The sequence below is a fragment of the Pseudopodoces humilis genome, chromosome 2, assembly GCF_049639895.1.
Source record: "Pseudopodoces humilis isolate 2021_Gansu_Grassland_sample_001 chromosome 2, ASM4963989v1, whole genome shotgun sequence".
In the NCBI taxonomy this organism is placed as follows: domain Eukaryota; kingdom Metazoa; phylum Chordata; class Aves; order Passeriformes; family Paridae; genus Pseudopodoces; species Pseudopodoces humilis.
Window position 1 is genome coordinate 63,085,134 of NC_142201.1, and position 18,826 is coordinate 63,103,959.

The 18,826-nt window shown below is 40.8% G+C and overlaps 1 protein-coding gene across 6 annotated transcripts in view; it reads right to left on the bottom strand.

Moving 5' to 3' along the window:
* ATP7B (ATPase copper transporting beta) overlaps positions 1–14,981 on the bottom strand; it is a 36,742-nt gene extending 21,761 nt beyond the window's left edge. For 3 of the 6 annotated variants that reach the window (XR_001331466.2, XR_015771787.1, XM_014252507.2), the window contains exons 1-2: positions 8,945–9,408; positions 587–1,808 (exon numbers count right to left, since the gene is read on the bottom strand). Coding sequence is in view for 4 of the 6 variants with exons in the window: in XM_014252507.2 (XP_014107982.2) it covers positions 587–1,808; positions 8,945–9,193 (1,471 nt within the window). In the remaining 2 variants the exon portion in view is untranslated. Of the gene's footprint in view, positions 1–586; positions 1,809–8,522; positions 8,657–8,944; positions 9,409–11,961; positions 12,076–14,822 lie in introns of those variants that run through there. The other 3 variants (XM_088050999.1, XM_088051001.1, XM_088051000.1) reach the window with 3 other exon arrangements.
* Positions 14,982–18,826: the final 3,845 nt, after the last annotated feature.

The window sequence follows — 18,826 nt, forward strand, 5'->3', positions numbered from 1 at the left end:
AAACAACTTTTTAAACATTGAACACATGTACAAAATGCATGCACTGCTATAGCTGGCATGTAAAAGCAGCTGTTCCCACCAAAGAGTACCTGAATTTTGCCACTTACATTGCTTAAAGCAAGGTTTAGTGAAGTAAGGCAGGTAAAAGTACTCAAGAAATAAATGTCAAAGGCTAAAGACACTAAAAAGTAGTTTTAGCTAGATAAAAAACCTTTTTAAATGAAAGATACCTCATTAAGTTTGTATGTTTTAGTATTCTGGAACATAAATGTAAACAATTGGTTTGATAGGTGGTTTGGTACTTACAGCAGCCTGTGGACATAGGAGGACACCTATTCAGGGGGTAAGGGAATGAGCTATATGAAAGGCTTTCTACCTCAGCACTGTAACTGCAGTCACTGAGGGCTGAAACAAGGTGCTTTACAGCTGGAACCTCTATCCCTTGCTAAGGGAGGTCAGATCAGGCCAGGCATTCGGAAGAGACAATGTCAATGTGATGCTTTAAGAGTTTCTCTCCAGAAAGGAATCTCAATGCCGACGTTGCGAGACCCACCTTGGCACGTGACCCGCGGAAGAAAAAAGTTACCTGTCAGCACAGAGGCATCAAATCCCATGTCTTCTATGGCAGCTCTTAACTCTTCTCCACTAGTGACAGCTGGATCATAGTGTATGGTCCCAGTACCACCAGCTAGAGAAACTGCTACATCCTGCGCTCCTTGCCTCTGTGCTATGGCCCCTTCTATGGCCTGTACACAGGAATTGCAGGTCATGCCATCAATCTTAATAACAGCCATCGTGCCTTGTGGTGGCTGTCTGATGACATTGTATGTGAAAGTACCTGAGGGAGGTGCTGCTTTATTTGCTTCTGAATCATTTAGGAGGCTTACTTTAAAGTTTCCAGGTGGAAGGGATTCAATAGCTTGCAGCAAAGCTGACAGGGTGATTAAATCTGGGCTATATTGTACCACAGCACATTTATGCTCCAAAGACACTTTAATACTTGTTATTCCAGGAAGATCTGATATATTTCCTTCGATGTTCCTGACACAGGACTTGCAGTGCATGCCCTCTATCTGTAGTGTCACTGTTGTTGTGCTACCCATCTCGGTGACCAGCGGATCCAGCCCATCACTCTCGAGACTTGCAGGTGTTTCCCTGGGGTTTGCATTCTGCAAGCGCTGGAGGTCAAGGGCACCCAGCTTCAAAGGAGCTGATTTACTTTTAACGGTGCAGTCATACCCCATGTCACTGATGTGGCTCTTGAGGCCATCAGGCTGAATGATGTAAGGATGGTAAGCAATAATTGCTTCTTGGTTATCAAGTGACAACTTGATTTTTGTTACACCGTGCAGTTTCCTAATCTTTCCTTCAATGGTGGTGACACAGGACTGGCATGTCATGCCTTCTACCCGAAGTTTAACTACTGCTTCTTTCAAGCTTGGCAAATTTACAGTGGCTGTTGTCAACTTCTCTTCTGCTATGTTGGCATCAAAGCCCATATCCAGAATTTCCTGGCAGATCTGTTCAGGACTTATTTCTGACTGCAGATACTTGATAGCAGCATTGTTCTGCTCAAGGGACACTTTAATTCTCAAAATGCCCTTCACCTTGGAAATTTGGCCTTCTATTGACTGCACACATGATTGGCAAGTCATTCCCACAATGTTGACTACCACAGTATTCTCTTGGGAAGGTGGGGAGGGCATGGTTTCAGAGCTCTCCTCATAGCCCATGTTGTCAAATGCAAAATTATGTTTCATTGTAGGCTTCAGCTCACAACCAGGAGGAGAATCAATGTTGGACAAAGCCTAAGGAGAAAGTGGAAAAGTAAAAATAAATGCTTGTATCTTCAGCCTTGTAAAAGCAACAACAATCTTCATATGCACATATGCTTCATATGTGCTTCACAAGCACATACTAGAAGTGCTCTCAAGTTAGTCAAGATGGCCAAACCCCTTTACAACGTTATTTTACGCTTTGAATATATATTATCAGTGAGTTATGCCCATGATGATGAATCAGGCTTGTGACAGTCTTTTGAGCAGCAATTTAGAAAATACTGACTAGGATATAAAAGCAGAATTGATTCAGTATTCCTACCCCAACCAAGTCATTTAAAACTTCAGTTCTCAGCAGCCACAGCACATGTCCATCACACAGCCTGAGCTGCTCTTTAGAGCACACTGTCACTGGCTCAGTGGGTCACAGTGTGCTGACTGCCTCTCCAAAAAGGTCATAAACTGGCCCAGTTTGGCCAGCCTGCTACTTCCCAGGAGGAGTTCAAACCAAACCAAAAAAAAAACCCAGAAAGCCCAAGAAAACAGAATCACTATGTTTCCAGAAGCCTGAAACAAGTTGATGCAGGGAGGGTCAGCTGCATGATATTTGAAGAGCTATATGCATGCACACAAAGGCCTGGGTTCTCTGCATTTAATATATAACCCTTTTAACTTGAAATCTGTATCTAACAAAGACCTTGAAAGACACAGAGGTGTAAGCAGATATTTTCACTATGGTTTAATTTTATTTACCTACTTGTGAGGCACCTAAGACTAAATTGTGCTACAGTAACTCATTTATTTGATCCAACACTGATTTTCAGGATGGCCTGTACTGAAACAGGCCAGCCAGAAGTGAACTGTTTCTCAGTCAGATCATGGGCTTTGCAATACTGGAACTCTGCAGATGAATGCACTCAATTTAACTGAAAATAAATATTTTTTTTAAAAAAAGTGTCAATGCTTCTCACAGAACAATTATTGAGGGCACAGACTCTATCTGAAATTGCTGGAGCCATGTGATAATCAAGATTGAAAAGGGCAGGGACAAGTCCTAGATTGTCAGATTTCATGGAAAGAACATGAAAATTCATGTCCATGATTTAAAGCAACTTTAAATGGATCTAGATGAAAACTACTAGGATTAATCTGTTCTCTTGCCTGCAAAGCCTTGGCCACTCTGACATTCAATAAAACACCTGATGCTGGGCATTACTGCAGGGAGAGCCTGGAGAAGGGCCCACTGGATCAGCTTCAGTACTGCAGATCCTGTAACCCATGAGAAAACTCCCTTCTCGATACCACAGCATGGATGAGAAGCATTTCGACTGCTTAATAACACTAGACTGCATCCAGTTCATTTGATGCAGTATTCAAAATTCATTAACTTGATTTTGTTTTACGCTTAGACAGCTTGGGAATAATGAGGTCAGGGGTCACAACCAAAACAGCAAAAATTTAAGACAAGAAATTTGCTTTCAGCCTTTTCTATACTGTATTTGTTAGAACAGGAAGAGGAATGAGCAATTTCAGCTCTTCAAGATTATGGTGCAGCCCCTCAATTATCCTCAGAGCAAACTCTCCCTCCTGCTCCCTCCCCTTCTGCTCGGCCTCATGGCTGCACTCCAGGGATGCTGGGGAAGAAGAATCAGAGGAATATTTTATCCTGGCATCCCCTTTTGCCTCCTCCTCCCACAGGCCTGGCAGCACCCAGGACACTGCTCTCCTTGCACTTCCCTTCCCTTAAGTTTGTGAAATCGCCAACATACATGGAAATGTGCCACAGGCACCTCCTCTCAGAACAAAACATTAACAGTTAGTCAGACTTCCCTGCCAATGTGGTGTCCTGTTTAAGCACCACACAAAGACAACCAAGACACCCCCATTCTTGTGTCCTCCTATTGTTATAACTTCCCACAATTTGAAATAATAACCTGTCCTTGCACATGGGGAAAAAAATCACATCTGAAAACAGTCTCCCAACCACCACATTTCAGATGCAGCCTAAACTCAATCTCACATTTATTGTAAATTCTGCCTCAAGAAGTGTTACGCGAGTATTGTCCACTCCCCCCTCTTCCCTGTCCCCACTTCTCCAAGGACACTGCTCACAGTGGCCTGCTCTTATCAAAATCCCAGTGAAATCTGTGTGACAATTACAGAAGCTCACCCTGTGCATGTACTTTGGCTCACAGGACAAAGGTATTTTGCCTTCTCTATCTTTTGGTGAAACAGAATGAGGAGATGAGCATCTTCCACTCTCTGCTTCACTGCCTGTCTGGCCACCTCTTGCAGATGGAACTCAGGAACCATCACAGGCCCTATGTCCTCCACTGTGTTCCCTCCACCCCCATGCTCACTAATTATCTCAGTTTTCCTAGGTACCCCGTGACATAAAAGCAATTCAAATTAATCGTGTAAAAAGATTAGAGAATATTTCTCGTTATCCAGTCTTTTGAAAAACATAAAAGCAAGGACTGATTCCACTATTTCAATGCATTGTAAGCCACAGAAACTTCAAAACTTGGCCACTGCTTTTTGTTTTGCATAAAAAGCTATCCCAGCATTCAGAAGAATCGGCAAAAAATAGTTTGTTTGATACTTTGATACCTGATGCTTATGCTCTGTAGGAGAAAAATCCTTTCACACAAATTTTTAAATAGCAAGGAAAAAATAGAGAGGGGATGTAGATATAAGAAAACTAAAAAGCTTCTTTCCCTTAAAAAAAAATAACCACACACAAGTGCCAAAACATTGAAGAATCTCCCCTCAAAACCAAGAAATGTGCACAGGTACAAATAAAGTATTTACAAAACCTTTAGTATTGTTTTTAACAGCTTCAAAAGAACCCCAAAAATGGAACAGGCAGAAATACATCTATGTGTGTATTTGCAAGAAGGGTGCTTCTATACCAGACAAGAGGAAAACAGCAGATTCATGTAAGGACACAAAGATGAGGCATACAGAAATGTGTCCATAGTTTTCCTTGGGCACATGCTGGGTCTCAGAAAAGGGTTTCTTGATACCAGCTAACACCCACTCATCAAATGGCATCTGTGAGGCTGTACAGTAATTCAGAAATACTATTGCAAGAGGACCAGAGAAGCAGTCACCACCAAAATGGCAAAAATGCCCAAAAAAGTGCTTGGGAGTCTCAGGCATTGAGACTGAGTGCCTTCTGCTTTTTTTCTGCCCAGAGAGAAATACGAACAAAATAATGGAAATGCATCTAACTCTACATCCAGAAGGAAAGGTGTGAAAGAACTGGCTATAATTACTCTTTTGTCTCTCGCACCAAAGGAGAATGGCTCACTTTTAAGAGCAGATTTCCACCAGATTTCTGTTTGCTCTACCAGTCTCATGCATATTTTTACAGTATCTATGTGAATAATATGCAAATAATTACACATGAAATGATGACAATTCTTTCCCTCCTTTGTTCTGCATGTAAAAATTGGAACTGAAAGCACACAGCACAGCAAGTCTCTACTCTGAAAGCTAAGAACCCTGACACAAAGAAGTTATGGAGCTCATATGAACAATACAAAAAAAACAAAACAAAAAAAAAGGAAGAAATTTGAGAAATCGTTGACACAGAATCAGAAGCAGATGGAGGGAGCTTTAAAGAAAGCATCAGAACTGGTTGGAAAACACTTGCATCTACAGGAGAAGCTCTGAACCAGACCCAAGATGAGTAGCAAATGTGCAGGAGTGTGGCATCTGAAGCCCTAGTCCCAGTATGAAGATTTCAAAGCAAGAAACAAGGCATGAAGAACAACCGTTGATGTCCCTGACAGGAGCTGTAGCACTCATGCCTGTCCTGGGGCAAAGCAGGGCTTTGGGAACAGCTGGAAGAGGCAGAGGCTCATGCTCCCCTTTCTGACTGCCTCCAGCCAGCAGGAAGATCATCCAACAGGAATATGCAGGGAGATGCTGCTGGATTGGAAGCACCAAGTCTTGAGCCCTGGTTTGGCACAGAGCTCTTGGCATCATAGCATCCATTTCATGGCTGGTCCATTTGGGAAAGGTAGTCCTTGCCCATGGTCTGTATGGCTGGTGGGGAAAACCCACCCCATTGAGGGCTGCCCTTAGAGGGCCAGCATCTTGCTGACCTATGGTCCCCCAAAACAGGCTCCTTCTTCTGGATATTCCCATTCAAATATGCAAAGGGATACATAATAAATCTGAGAAAAACAACTGAACTCAGAAAAAAACCCAAAGACAAGGAAACCACAGCACTGGGTAAGATCCTCACACATGATGAGCCATGTCTTAAGAATGGATGCAACACCATGGCTGTGAACTCCATAAGGTTTGTGCCTTCCTTGGCTTCACAGCCCAGCCACCAGCCACCCATGGCTGAGTCCCCATGCTGCCTCCATTGCTGTGTTTCATGGTCACTTGGTGGGGTGGCCTGTCACCAGGAAAGCCATCCTTCTACGTTTTTCCCTTCCCAAGAGATGCAGCCACCTCCAAAATGCCAGTATAACGCTCCTGGTCTCTGCAGCACAAGGCTGAGGTTGTGAGAGGTACACTCCACAGTTCCCTGAGCGTCACCCACACCAAGATCCAGCACAGAACTGCTCCTCTCTGCTCATCCAGCACAGCTCTCCTGCCTTGGCTTGTGGAGAGGGCTCACAGTGGGTGAAGCAAAAGAGTCGACAGAAAGAAGAAGCCAGCAGAATTCCTGTGTGTCAGTGAGAAGAAGAGAAAGAAGATAAAGGTAGAAGAAAACAAAGAACATCTGTGCTGCGAAAAACACCATGAAAAACAGGATCTATCTGTATTTTGGAATTTTTGGGGATGCTTTCTCAAAACAGTGCTTCCACCAATGGACTTGAGGGTGGTGTGATGATGGCAAACAGGATGGGGTGCACTATGGGGTCAGAAGGGTGTAAAAATGCTATGTATGAGCACAATAAAAAAACTTTGATAACTTTTCTTAAGGATCTGCTTTGTGTCATGTCTGCTCCGACAACAACACTGGCTGGCACAGCTCTCCTGCCCTCCTCTGCCTAGCCTGCAGGGATGGCAACTTTCACATCCTAAAACTCAAGCACCAGGCTCCTCAAAGTGATGCCAGGCAATCAGCTAGGGAGGAGATGGGGCCCGGCACACTCAGCACCTCCCCCCTCTGCCTCTCCCTGCCTGCTCATCCACAAACGCTGGAGGTCACTGAACCTCTCATCCACTATGTTCTGAAGTTTTGGGCTGCTCTTTTCCCTGTACCCCTGTGGGCTGAAATTGCCCTCTTACCTTTGAGCACACAACTGCCCGAAGAATTATCTTATCTGTGTTTTACATTCCCTACTTCCTTCTTTCACAACTGCCTGATTCATGGCTGTGGACTCAGGCGGCAGCAGCACACAACTGAAAAGCCACACACTAATAATTAAATGCTTGAGATGTTTCCCAGTTTATTATAGGCAGACAGTGAACAACAAAACGAGGTCAGAGCAGCCACAAAAACATCAAAGGTCACGAGTCTTCAATTTTGTGCCTGTAACAGCAGCACTCTGTCACACAGAGTAGCCAGAAACTCACTCCTCATCCTTCTCAACGTTTTTCAGTGTATCTCGTTAGAGCATGTTGTTTAAATGTATTAGATCATAACTGGTTGTTCTTTCTCCTCTCCTCTCCCAAAGATTAACAAATGTCAGTAGCTACTATATTCAGTAACTACTTACAACACAATTTGATATTTTTCAAACAGTTCCTGAGTCTTAAATGAGGGAAAGAACACCTTTTAAACCTCAATGTCAAGATTCAATGAGAATATTACTACAAAGCAGACTTTATAAGGTTTTTGTTTCCAAAATACTAAGTTAATTCTACTAATTCTTCTGCCAAGGGAGTGCTATTCCCCATCTGGGATTAGGCTTCTCTAACAGTACAGAGGATAGGGAAAGATTTAGGCAGTTGCAGCCAGTTTTACTAAAATGATGCCTAACCTCAGAGACCTTAACAGGCACTTTTAAATTAAAGGGAGCTGTGTAAACCAAGTTTGGTTTATGGGAAAGGGGAAAGGCTTGCTGTAAACGAAATGTTTCTAATTTAGAATTAAAACAAGGCAAACCTCTTTGTGATGTTCCTTACAGCACCAATACAAGTAACATATATATCCCTATGAACTGAATACAGAGAAGGGATCCTTTGGTAGAACGAAGTCATTTATGTCATGATTGTTTTCTAGCAAACATTTATAATTCAAGAAGTAACTCGAGGCAGAAAAAGCTTTCAGATATATTTGGTGTCTTCTGGCTGTTATTTAATTCCAGCCTGACACTATTTGAGCCATTCTAAGTACACATAGTTTCAAAGAACATGAAAACACAGAATCACGGAACATTCTGAGCTGGAAGGGACCCACAGGGATCATCAAGTCCAACTCTTCAGCAAATAACTCATGCAGGAATCAAACCTACAACTTTGGCATTATTAGTACCATGCTCCAAACCAACTGAGCTTTGTTCTGAGAGTTTATTTTCCTTATATATTCACAATATTCATGGATCCAAACTACATTACTGCAGTGTACATATATTTTAAACAGCAAAACTCTTTTAAAAATAATAAACCTCATCATGTTTCTATCAGCATTGATCTTTGTAAGTCTCTTTACCACAGCAGTTAATCTCCAAAAATATCAGTTATATACAACACTGAATTAAAAAAAAATTACACAGATGTATTTATCAACAACTTCACTAGCACCCACTTAGTAGATATAAATAAATTACTTACCTACAATAAGAACCTTTTAATGTTTCTGCAGCTTCTGTTATTCCAAACTAGTATGAGCTTCTGTTAAACTACTGGAGCAATTGCAGTTCAAGAGAAATACTATTATGTTTCCTTCCTAGGAATCACCACTCTGTGTTATTTGAGGTGGAGCTGAAACAATGCTCATTAGCTTCTATGGCATAAGTCATCATTAACATCTAGTTTCAATTATTTTCAGAGGATCCCCAGGGACTTTGCATGCTTGTTATGGGGCTGGCATCCATTCTGGGGATCGAGACAATTTAGATAAAGAAGGTTTAACCTCCTTTAATATACAACCCATGTCCAACATGCTTTGTTTTAAATCCACCAGTTCAGAAACACCACGTCCCTCCCAACATGCACGCACACAGACACACACACACACACCAGCGCTCACTGACCTGTTTTTCAACTGTATTGACTTCTGTCATTCCCATGGAGTAACTCTGCAAAAGTTTCTCTTCTTTCTGCAAGTTACTACTTGCTTTTACCAGAGATGCCGTCTTGGACTTTTCACCAATAATCAGTAGTTCGGGCACATCACAAGCTGCCTGCTGCTTACGAATAGACACCAGGGATATGTTTCTGTCGTTTAAAGTAGCTAAGTAAGACAGTTCCCTTTTCATTTTATTGTCCAGTTTTCTCTCCATTATTTTCCTGGACTTTAAATATTGCAATGCCAAAGGGAAGTTTTACAAGAGCAGTTATTTCGTGTCCCGCAAGCAGCTACATTTACAAAAGCTTGAAGAGTTCTGCCCGTCTAATCCATGTACTTATTAGGCATTCATCACAAAATCCCAGATGGAACCTGTGATCCTTATGTAGGCTGCTGGCTGCACTCAGTTACCTGCTCTCCCTGCCAGTTTAAATGTTTCCCACCAATTGGCATCCCTCGTGCTTTCCAAACTGCGTTCGGCACTGCTGATCTCTGCACACGGCGTTGCAGCAGGCTTGGCCAAGGCTGCCTTTCACAAGCTGCTCAAACATGACCTGTGTGCAGCAGCCAGAGCGTAACCAGCCCACACAGACAGGCATTAGCTCCTTGTGGCCATGTGCACAATCACAGCTCCTACACAGGGAAAACACTGCTCCATTTCCTCCTTCTGTGAAATTACAGGGGGTTTCTTGGATAAAATTAAGTCCCTTCTAACATTGAAAACATGCCCACGATTACCTAATTAGATAAGGCTCCTAGACCAAAGGTCTTTCACTCATTCAGGGCACAAGAACATTCATTCTTTGTTTCAAGAGGGAAAACAAAAGAGTGAGTACAATATTTACACTTTCTAAAATGTGCCTCTTTACCATCAGCAAGCTTTACTAAAAACCAATGAACCAAACAAAATTAAATGAGCAATTAGTGCCAGAAAGGCAAGACATAAAACATATTCTCCATAAATTCTCTGGGCAACAACAGGAACATCTAATTTAGACAGCCAGACACACAACAGGTACCACCACTAGAAGTGCTTTGAGCCAAGCCTGAATATATTTTTCTGGGATTGCCCACAGCAAATTCACAGCCCTATGCTAAGTTCTCAAGTCCACAGTAGTGCAGTGCACTTCTGAAGGCACCGCTGTACAGGGCCACACATTTATGTGCTTATAAAATTTATAAAATAAAACAGATGTTATTATTTATTTATTAGCAATTTCCACCCTCCCTCCCTGTGCAGTTACATCGCTGCACATGCAAGCCTTAAAATAATTGTTTTAAATTTAATCAGAATCTCTTGGACTTGTTGGAAAAACTAACAAATTTACTCCTGTGCAGAGGTTAGCACACAGGGTCAAAACCTCAATATATTACTAAATCACATTACTAAAACCTGTGAGACAAATGACAGACACTCCACTTGACAAAAGAATTAATATAATATTTATAACTTCTATAATGCCTTTTTACCATTAGCTAGCTTTACCAAAAGACAATGACAGAACAAATTCAGATTCGTCTGACTTCCAAAGGCAGAGGTACACCCCTCACACCCCTGCCACAAAGAGAGTGGTTCAGAAAGCCACCATGCAGGACATTAGCATCCTAGCTTGTCCCCCTGCCATAACTTCCCCACAGCTATGGATCCTCAGTTCTTGGAAAAAGAAGGTCTTCTGCCAAAGAAGTGAAACTCCAAGTATGGCTGCAGCATTATTCTGTATCATTGTCTTAATATAAAAAAATCAGTGATAATATTAAACTTTTATAAAGGGCTATTTTGAAAACATTTTGAGAAATGTCCCTTCTAAAGAGAATTACTACAAAGGCTAAAGTGTCTGTGTTTGTTCTGCATTTATCAAACCAATTAGAGTCACATCTCACTTCAGTTCAAACATTTTATTGAAAAAGAAAATTGTGCTAAAGGTGAAATAATTTCAGGAATTACGGATTTTAATTGGTTTTGAAATGAGAAATTGAAAATCATACAATTCTGTGAAAAATTTCAGTACAACATGTTTAAATACGAAAGCTAAGTCTACATACTAAATACATATAAAAAGTTAAAAACTAATATTCATAATTCTAAAACAAAACAGGCCTCTCATCCCAAATCAAAGATATTCAGAAATTCAGCTCTAAAGTTCTAATTCCAAATAATGGCAATTTCAAATTCTTGATTTTCTAAAGGAACAGGAATTCCAGTTTCTGGCCATCAATAAAGCACATATTTGATCCACTCATCTCTGACAGTATCTTTGCTATTAAAAATACCAAACCAAACTGAGCACGTTTCTGCAGGTAACTAATATTCAAAAATATACTGTGATGAAAAAGTCTGTAAAAACAGCTTAGGGTTGTTGTTTTTTTTTTTTTCTTCATTTCAGGTTTACCAGCATAACTCAGCTTAGATAGAATAACAGAAGACAGAATAACAAGATGTTGAATAAGAATCTTCTCTCCAATTCCCTTCAGTCACCCTTTTTCCCCCCCCAACTTCTGAAGAACCCTAAGACAAAATTCTGTTTGTTTCTAACAGCAATGGAAAAAAATTCTTGCTTAGTGACCCACAGTCCTTTGCTTTCAGCAGAGTCCTGAATATTGATTTGGAGATAGACAAGAAACACATGAAGTTGTGCTTTGAGCACATTCAGTTTACAAGATATTTATCCGCATTAAAAAGAAGGATTTGGCTGGAGAAAAAAAGCTTACTATAGCTTCTCAGACAAAAGGGACATAAGATATATTTTAACCACTTTAAATACCTGGTTTAGCTGTGGGCCGGAGCAGAGCAGTGGCAAAAGAAACCTGTGCAGCTGACAGAGTCTCAAGCAGCTCTTGGAGAAGAGGCACCAGGCACAAAGCAGAAACCACTGAGAATCTTTTAAAGCTAAGTAATTCCTACTTACATAAATACTTACATAAATAAATACATAAATACATAAATACATAAATGAGACTGAAAGATCAGAGGTTCTGCCCTACCTCAATCGCTGCACAACTCTCTTATGATTCAGGAGACACTTTCAGGAGGGGATCCAATATCGGCACCTCAAGGCTGGCAAAGTCTGCCAGGGAAGTGAGGCAGATGCTTGGAATTAACCTCTGCAATTGTCTGCTGCTGCTGCTGCACTCCAACAGACTGCTATTGGTTTCCAAGTTATTTTGTCCATTCTGTCTCAATTAATTTCCCCTTTAGAGTCTCAGCTAATTGTGTCAGCTGTAGACTGAGGGTGAGCGTTTTACTTAAGGCTGAAATAGGAAAGGCAATATTGCCCTTCTCATCTGATAACAGTACCATCTGGTTTAAGGCAGGATTTTGCAGAGCTTAGGATTTTCAACAGGAGGAGTCATTCTGCCTTGGTAGTAAGAAATTCAGAGAACAAATAGAAAAGATGCCTGCTGCCTTTGCATCTTTCTGCTAGTGTCCAGCAACTGTGTTTGCATTTTCATATCAGAAAACACAGGACATTAAAGAAAATTAAATCCCTTTGATTTCAAGGCTCAAAGCTGATCAAACATGGGTTTGGCCCTTTATATTTCCCTCATTATCAGACTACAATATAAACACATAAGAACAATGTGTTCTCATATAAATTTTGTTCCCAAGGTGCATTCACCCTTGGCTTTATAGGTCATTATGGCCTGTGTCTAATCCTTCTGCTTCCATGACCAAAGGAAGTCTCTTAAATAGTCTTAAAAATGCCTTGAAATGTGAGATGCTTGGGTTGAAAGAAAAAAATGGGGACTGGGAGGTTAGAGGGTCATATTTCTTTAATCTGTGTGGGGAAAAAGAATGAAAAACAAAGTTCAGTGGGAAGGAGTACATGTGTTGGCTACAGTTCACCAGGAACAAAGTGCTGCACATGTTCGGAGCAGAAACACTGAAGGAGCTTGATGTATCACTCTAAGAGAGGCATGAAACAAAGGGTGGAACAGCACAGAGGTGTTGTGGCCTTGCCCTGTTTAAGACAGTGAAGCTAACAGGAACTAAGCCACAGGATTGACCCAAATGGTGAGCAAAAACTGACCTTTGCTTAACTAACTCAAAATACATATTACTTTTCATGCCTCTGCCCATGCTAACAGACTAAAACCTGTATATGCTTTACATGAATGACTGCAGTCTCTCAAACTACACTCAAATGTGGAATGACATCACCTTTAACTTTTCACTTTTTCCCCTCTCTCAAAGAGAAAAGTATAGATACAGCTTAAGTGAGGCAGGAGGCTAAAGGAGACTCCATCTTTGTGAAAGACTAAGAAATAGAACTTGAACACTCAACTATACTGAGTGATTCTTTGGGAAATCTAGAAATTTGTGTATTTGTGATCATACTTTAGCCCTATAGAGCCATCTGGCAATTTAATGTCTTTGTCACCAGCTGTATAATTCATATTTTGTGTATTCACACATGCTTCTCAGGTGGTGTATTTTATCACCAGCAGTCCAGTAACAACCTGCATTTCTGTTGCTCAATAAATGGCACTGTTTTGTACTTGGCCCTAAGAGTTACTGTATGCCACCAGACTTCAGATCTGGCTGCAAAAGCTCTTTGGGCACAGCCAGACTTACAGTGAATTGCACTGTTTGTGCATCTGTAACTGTGATGTTTCTTACTGAGCAAACCTGGACTTGCAGAACTGAATTGGCTATCACTCAGCTGTCCCAAGTCCCTGTGATACCTGAGATCCAGCTGGACCAAAAGGAGGGTTATTTTGTGCCAAATCTCCTTCCTCTGAACGCAACAGAAAAGTTAGCCTTACTCTTAAGGCAACAATCCATCAGGTGGACAAGAGGAATCACTTCATTTATGTGCACTTCATGTCAGTGCAAAGAGGGATGTATTGGTATTAATACATCACCATAGAAATCCAGTCTGCCTTTGAATGTTAATAATTTTCCTACTCTCCTCTTCAGACATCATTTTAAACCACCAAAATACAATCATACAATCATCACAAAATACAATCATCGCCAAAATATGAGGCATACGAACAATGATACGAGGCTAAACCACAAGTCATTTCATATTTGAGAGTATTTTGAGTTATTCCTAATCTGTCTTCAGCATGCAGTCAGCTAAAATGTTTGAATTCCTCCTCCCTTTCCCAATCTTAGCAGAATTAGATTGTATTTGGTTTAAACACATATAACAGAACTGCAGGAGGGGAAGCATTTATTTTAAAAAAATAGAGAGGAGGGGGAAAGTAAAGTATTGCAAAACCCACAGTAATATCACAAACAACAGTGCTGGCAGCTCACAGGTATCAACAAATTGTTTAAACATTGCTTGAGAGTGAACCTGGGAAACACCCAGCCCTTGTGTGAAACAACTGTTTCTCCTCTGTCAGGGTCCTCTTTAAGCCAAAAGAGAAGCAGTTAGTAAAGGTATCCACCTTTTCTACAAACAAATCCCTGTGCTTGCCACAATCATTTTTCAGTCATACTAAGAAACTCCCATTTCCCCCATGAATCAATCAGTCACACCCGAAAGTTCAGTGGAAGCTCGGTCATGTTCATGGTACAGAACTATATCTTTTGTTCTCCCAACTGACATACTTCTTACTGAACACACACAAAAAAAGGCCATACCTCATTTTTATTGAAGAAGCAACAAAACTCTCTCTTTACCTACATTTGCATTTTTGAGCCACAAAATCAAAAGGAACTCTTTGGCCACAGTTGTAAGAAAACTGGCAGTAACCGGATACACAAGTGTTTCTATAGCATAAATGGTATAGCTATTTCTTTTAACAGATGAAGAAGTATGATCATTATTTCTTACATTACAAGGAAAAAAGGAAACTACAGAAATCTGAAATAAAAGAAAATAAATTCCTACCTGCTATGCTTAAAATTGCTTAAGAGTTGATGGCCTAATTTCAAATCAAATCAGCTCAGACTTTGGCTTCAGTTTTTCAGGAAGCAGACTCAATCCTCTCCAAATATTTAAAAAAGGTTTGTTTGCTCGAAACCAGCAAAACTCAACAAAGCACCTTGTTTGTAACAGGGCCCCAAAATGAGTACTGATCTTTTTCATTCCACAGCTTTTTGTATGATAGCAAATTGCATGGACTTGGTACTTTGTCTTCTTTTAGAAGTGTTGGTTTCATTATGATAATTTTTGTTATCTGTTTATACTGCAGAATTTTTTTTTCAAGACTTGGGAACCACGAGACTGATCTCATTATCACACAAAAAGGCACACCTTTTGGGTCAAGGTTTAAGTGCAAAGAACAATTGCAATCTGCATGAATTAACTGGAGTCAAGATTTCCAGTACTGCTTACGCACCAAGCAGTTTAAGAAGGCTGGCAGAACTTGTCAGGCAGTACCACAATAAACCCAGTATTTTTACTTCGGGGTTTCCAACTTAGTTTGCTGATCTTGCCCATGACTTGCTCTTGCTCAAAGCTGGTTTTGTTTTGTGAAGTCTCTGCAAAAGCTTTTTAGAATTCCATGCAGAGAAAAGGGACCAGCATTTTACCCATTTTAACTGCAATATTTAAGATACAACTTGACAATGAGTAATATCATCAAAGTAACTATTTTAAAAGGCTAATTTGAGAAAGCAGAAAGAGCTATTACTTGTGAACTAATATTTGCTGTCGACATTTAGAAATAAAAACTAATTAGTGTTGCTTCTGCTTAAAATTTGTAAATTTCTCAGTATTTGTTGTAGCATTTACTTTGATTATATAAAGTGATATGTCTCTGAATTGAGATTTAAGTTAATAAGAGAACTGATTTTAAAAATTATTATTTTTTTCCCAAAGTAAACAGCCATTTTCCCTACTGTAGCAGGCAAACTAATATGATGAGGCACCTGGGACTATGTAAACAGCATAAAGTACATCATATTTGTAAAGTATACAAAAAAACCCAAACCAAAACAAGCAAACAAACAAAAAAATAAAAGCAACATCCCAAAAAATAATGAAAAAACCAAACCAGAAACTGATAAGTCTGATTTAAGCCTGTATTTCAGTTTCTATGGCCAGTCAACTGCTCAGCCTCTGAAATCAAGAAAAAAAAGACAGAACAGCAGATTGTGTTTCCATTTAGATGCCACATCTAAAACACAAACATACTGTCTTTGTCAGGGCAGGCTAGATATGTAAAGGCAAGACCAAATTCAGTTTCTTTTAATAATGATTTGTCTATCTCAGATTGGCAGGAACCACCTACATACACACCAAGAGGAGTTTCCAGGAACTACCAAATCCCTAAGTAAGCTTGAAAGCTGCACTCCTCACCACAGCACCTGGGCTCCTCCAACACAGTGCCTTGCACAAAGTACTGTCTGCTTTCTCAGTGGTCCAAACTGACCACAAAAAAGTGGCAAACCGTCTGGGAAGAGGGGCTTCCACTTTCTGTTTTTAGTTCTTTTAGTTCCATTTTCCCTGCTCTCCCTGTGGACTGGTTGCAGTTACAGGGCAGAAAAAGGCAAGACAGTGTTAGAGCCCTGTCTGTGGTCTCATTCTTGCAGAGAGCACAATCTCTGAGGTGACTCTGTGTCACAGAGCTCAGGTACAGCCCTGCTAGGCTGGCATGAAGGCCCTTCTCACCTGCCTTCCACCTCCTGCCCTTTTGGACTGTGCCACGTGCTGCCAAGAGAAGGCTACTGTTCTTCCAGGAGTGAACAAACCACAGCGCTGCTCACACACCTCTGAGCTCAGCATCACTGCACTCATGGTGGGACAGAAGGGACACGAGAGGTGGCAGCCAGGGCCTCCCCAAATACAGTGCTGCTCTTAGGTGCATTTTTCTTCCCAAATTAGAGAGGGAAGAAGATGTGCCAGCTCTCTGGCTGACCTGTTCTGCCACAGCAGGTAAGAAGCGAGGAGGGGAACCTCTGCTGAGAACATGGAGTAGAGACTCTTCTGTTTCCAGTTGTCAGAGATCAAAACTGTAATGTATGTGAGCTGCTTTTTAGCTAACTTGCATTTCTACAAAAATACTGTCAATTATTTGCTATCCAGAGCTAAGAACTATACAACAGTGCCCTGTCTGAGTCTAGTATCTCACATAAACTTACAGTTAACTCTCAGGCAAGAGCCAAAGGCATGGAGCTGCCAGTTTCTATCAGTGGAAAAAAAAATACTTCAAGTGACCATGCAATTAAGTAGAACTTGCCTGGATAGAGACATACTGATTCACTGTAGAGCCTTACAGGAGCTAAGAAGAGAAATAAAAAATAAAAATGAAAATATATTTGCTGTCGTTGTTCTTTTGATTTTATGTTTGGTTTTTTCTGCTGGAATACCTAATAATAATTCCCTATTGAATAATGTAACACTGGCAGCCTACACTAATTTAATAATAATTCAGGTACAAATGTCAGAACTAAAGCAACAGTCAGGGATGAAACTATCAATACAGGAAACTGCTGCTAATTTTATGCAATCTCTTCCATACAAACAGTTGCTTTGAAAAGCATCTAAAGGAAATGGCAACACAGAGTAAACCTCTTTACTTTACTATTTAAAAAATACTTTACAAGTATTTTTATCTGAAATATTTAACACCTAAATTGAAATACACAGTTAAAATCCTGGTTTCAAATACAGACTTTGTCTCAGGCTGCTTCCTGTGACATACACACTGGCTTATCACAACTCAAACTCACAGTCAAAACAACATTCATTTATTGCATGAGGACACAGGGGAAACTGAGACATCTCACTCCTGAAGAAAGAGTTCCTTGGAGCCTGAAGCTGTGAGGAAAAGAAAACACAAAAAAGCTTTCTAATTCTGAAACTGAGTTTATTCAGCTCTGGGCAATACTCATTTCCAGAGGTCACATCAATCTGTTCTCTGGGCAAAGAATGTTTCTTCCAAGGACACATTTAGCCAAAACCAATGCATTCCGCAGCTCAGCATAAAAGAAGGTACCAACCCTGGGAGTTGCTGAGCAACCATCTGAGATTTATTAACTGCTCTCAATTCCTGGAAAGCATAGATGTTAGCCATGGAAATTCAGGCTTGATTCATCTACCATTCCCTCCTGGTACCTCTGCTTATTGAAAGAAAAGGTAGTGCACCAGGGAAGTACTTTTAAGCAGCCCTCGTTCGTCCCCTGAAAGAGCATCTTTGATTGAATCTACTTCATGGGAAAATCACCAACCTTTCAAGCTTTCTTCATCCTTGGAATAGAAATAAGTCAGAGGAGGTGATGAGGCACAGTATCCACAACTCTCATGCCTGGACTAGCCGAACAGTCTCCTATTCCCTTCTGTCCTGCTCTGCAGGCAGTTTCTGGCTCCTTTCTCTGTCCTAATCAGTGCCAAGGAGCCAGACACAAGCACAGAATGCAAATCCTGCTTCATCCTAGCTCCATGTGAAACAACTTGGATTTTCATCTGAATAGCACTCTTGCTTCCCGAAACAGGCAGAGAGGCATGCACAACCACATGTGGCAAAATGCATGTTGAATAAGCCAGTGCAGTGAACAAGTTCTGTGAACCTTTCAAAGTTTGAAAAGGGAAGCATCTGACTCAGTAAAAAAATCCACAGTGAAGCTTTACAGCTCCCTGAGGACTTTCATAGTTGATCTGAGCAGGTGTTATGGTAAGACAGTGAAAAAGGTGGTCCTTCAGGAGCCCCTTCATGTTCTAATTAGCTGCAGATTGCCACAGATATATTACTATCTATCTGCAGAAAGGAGAATGAAAAGCAAAAAGGGCTTGGGTATGTTATCACAGACCCTCAAAAATGGTCCCTCAAGAATCCCAAACTTCCACCTGAAAAAGCTGTGACTTAAGACGAGTTCAAATGTTCCTTTGCAAGCGCAGTGATGTTATCATTAGGGGTACATTATTTGCTGTCTCATTTCTGCCAGTGGTCT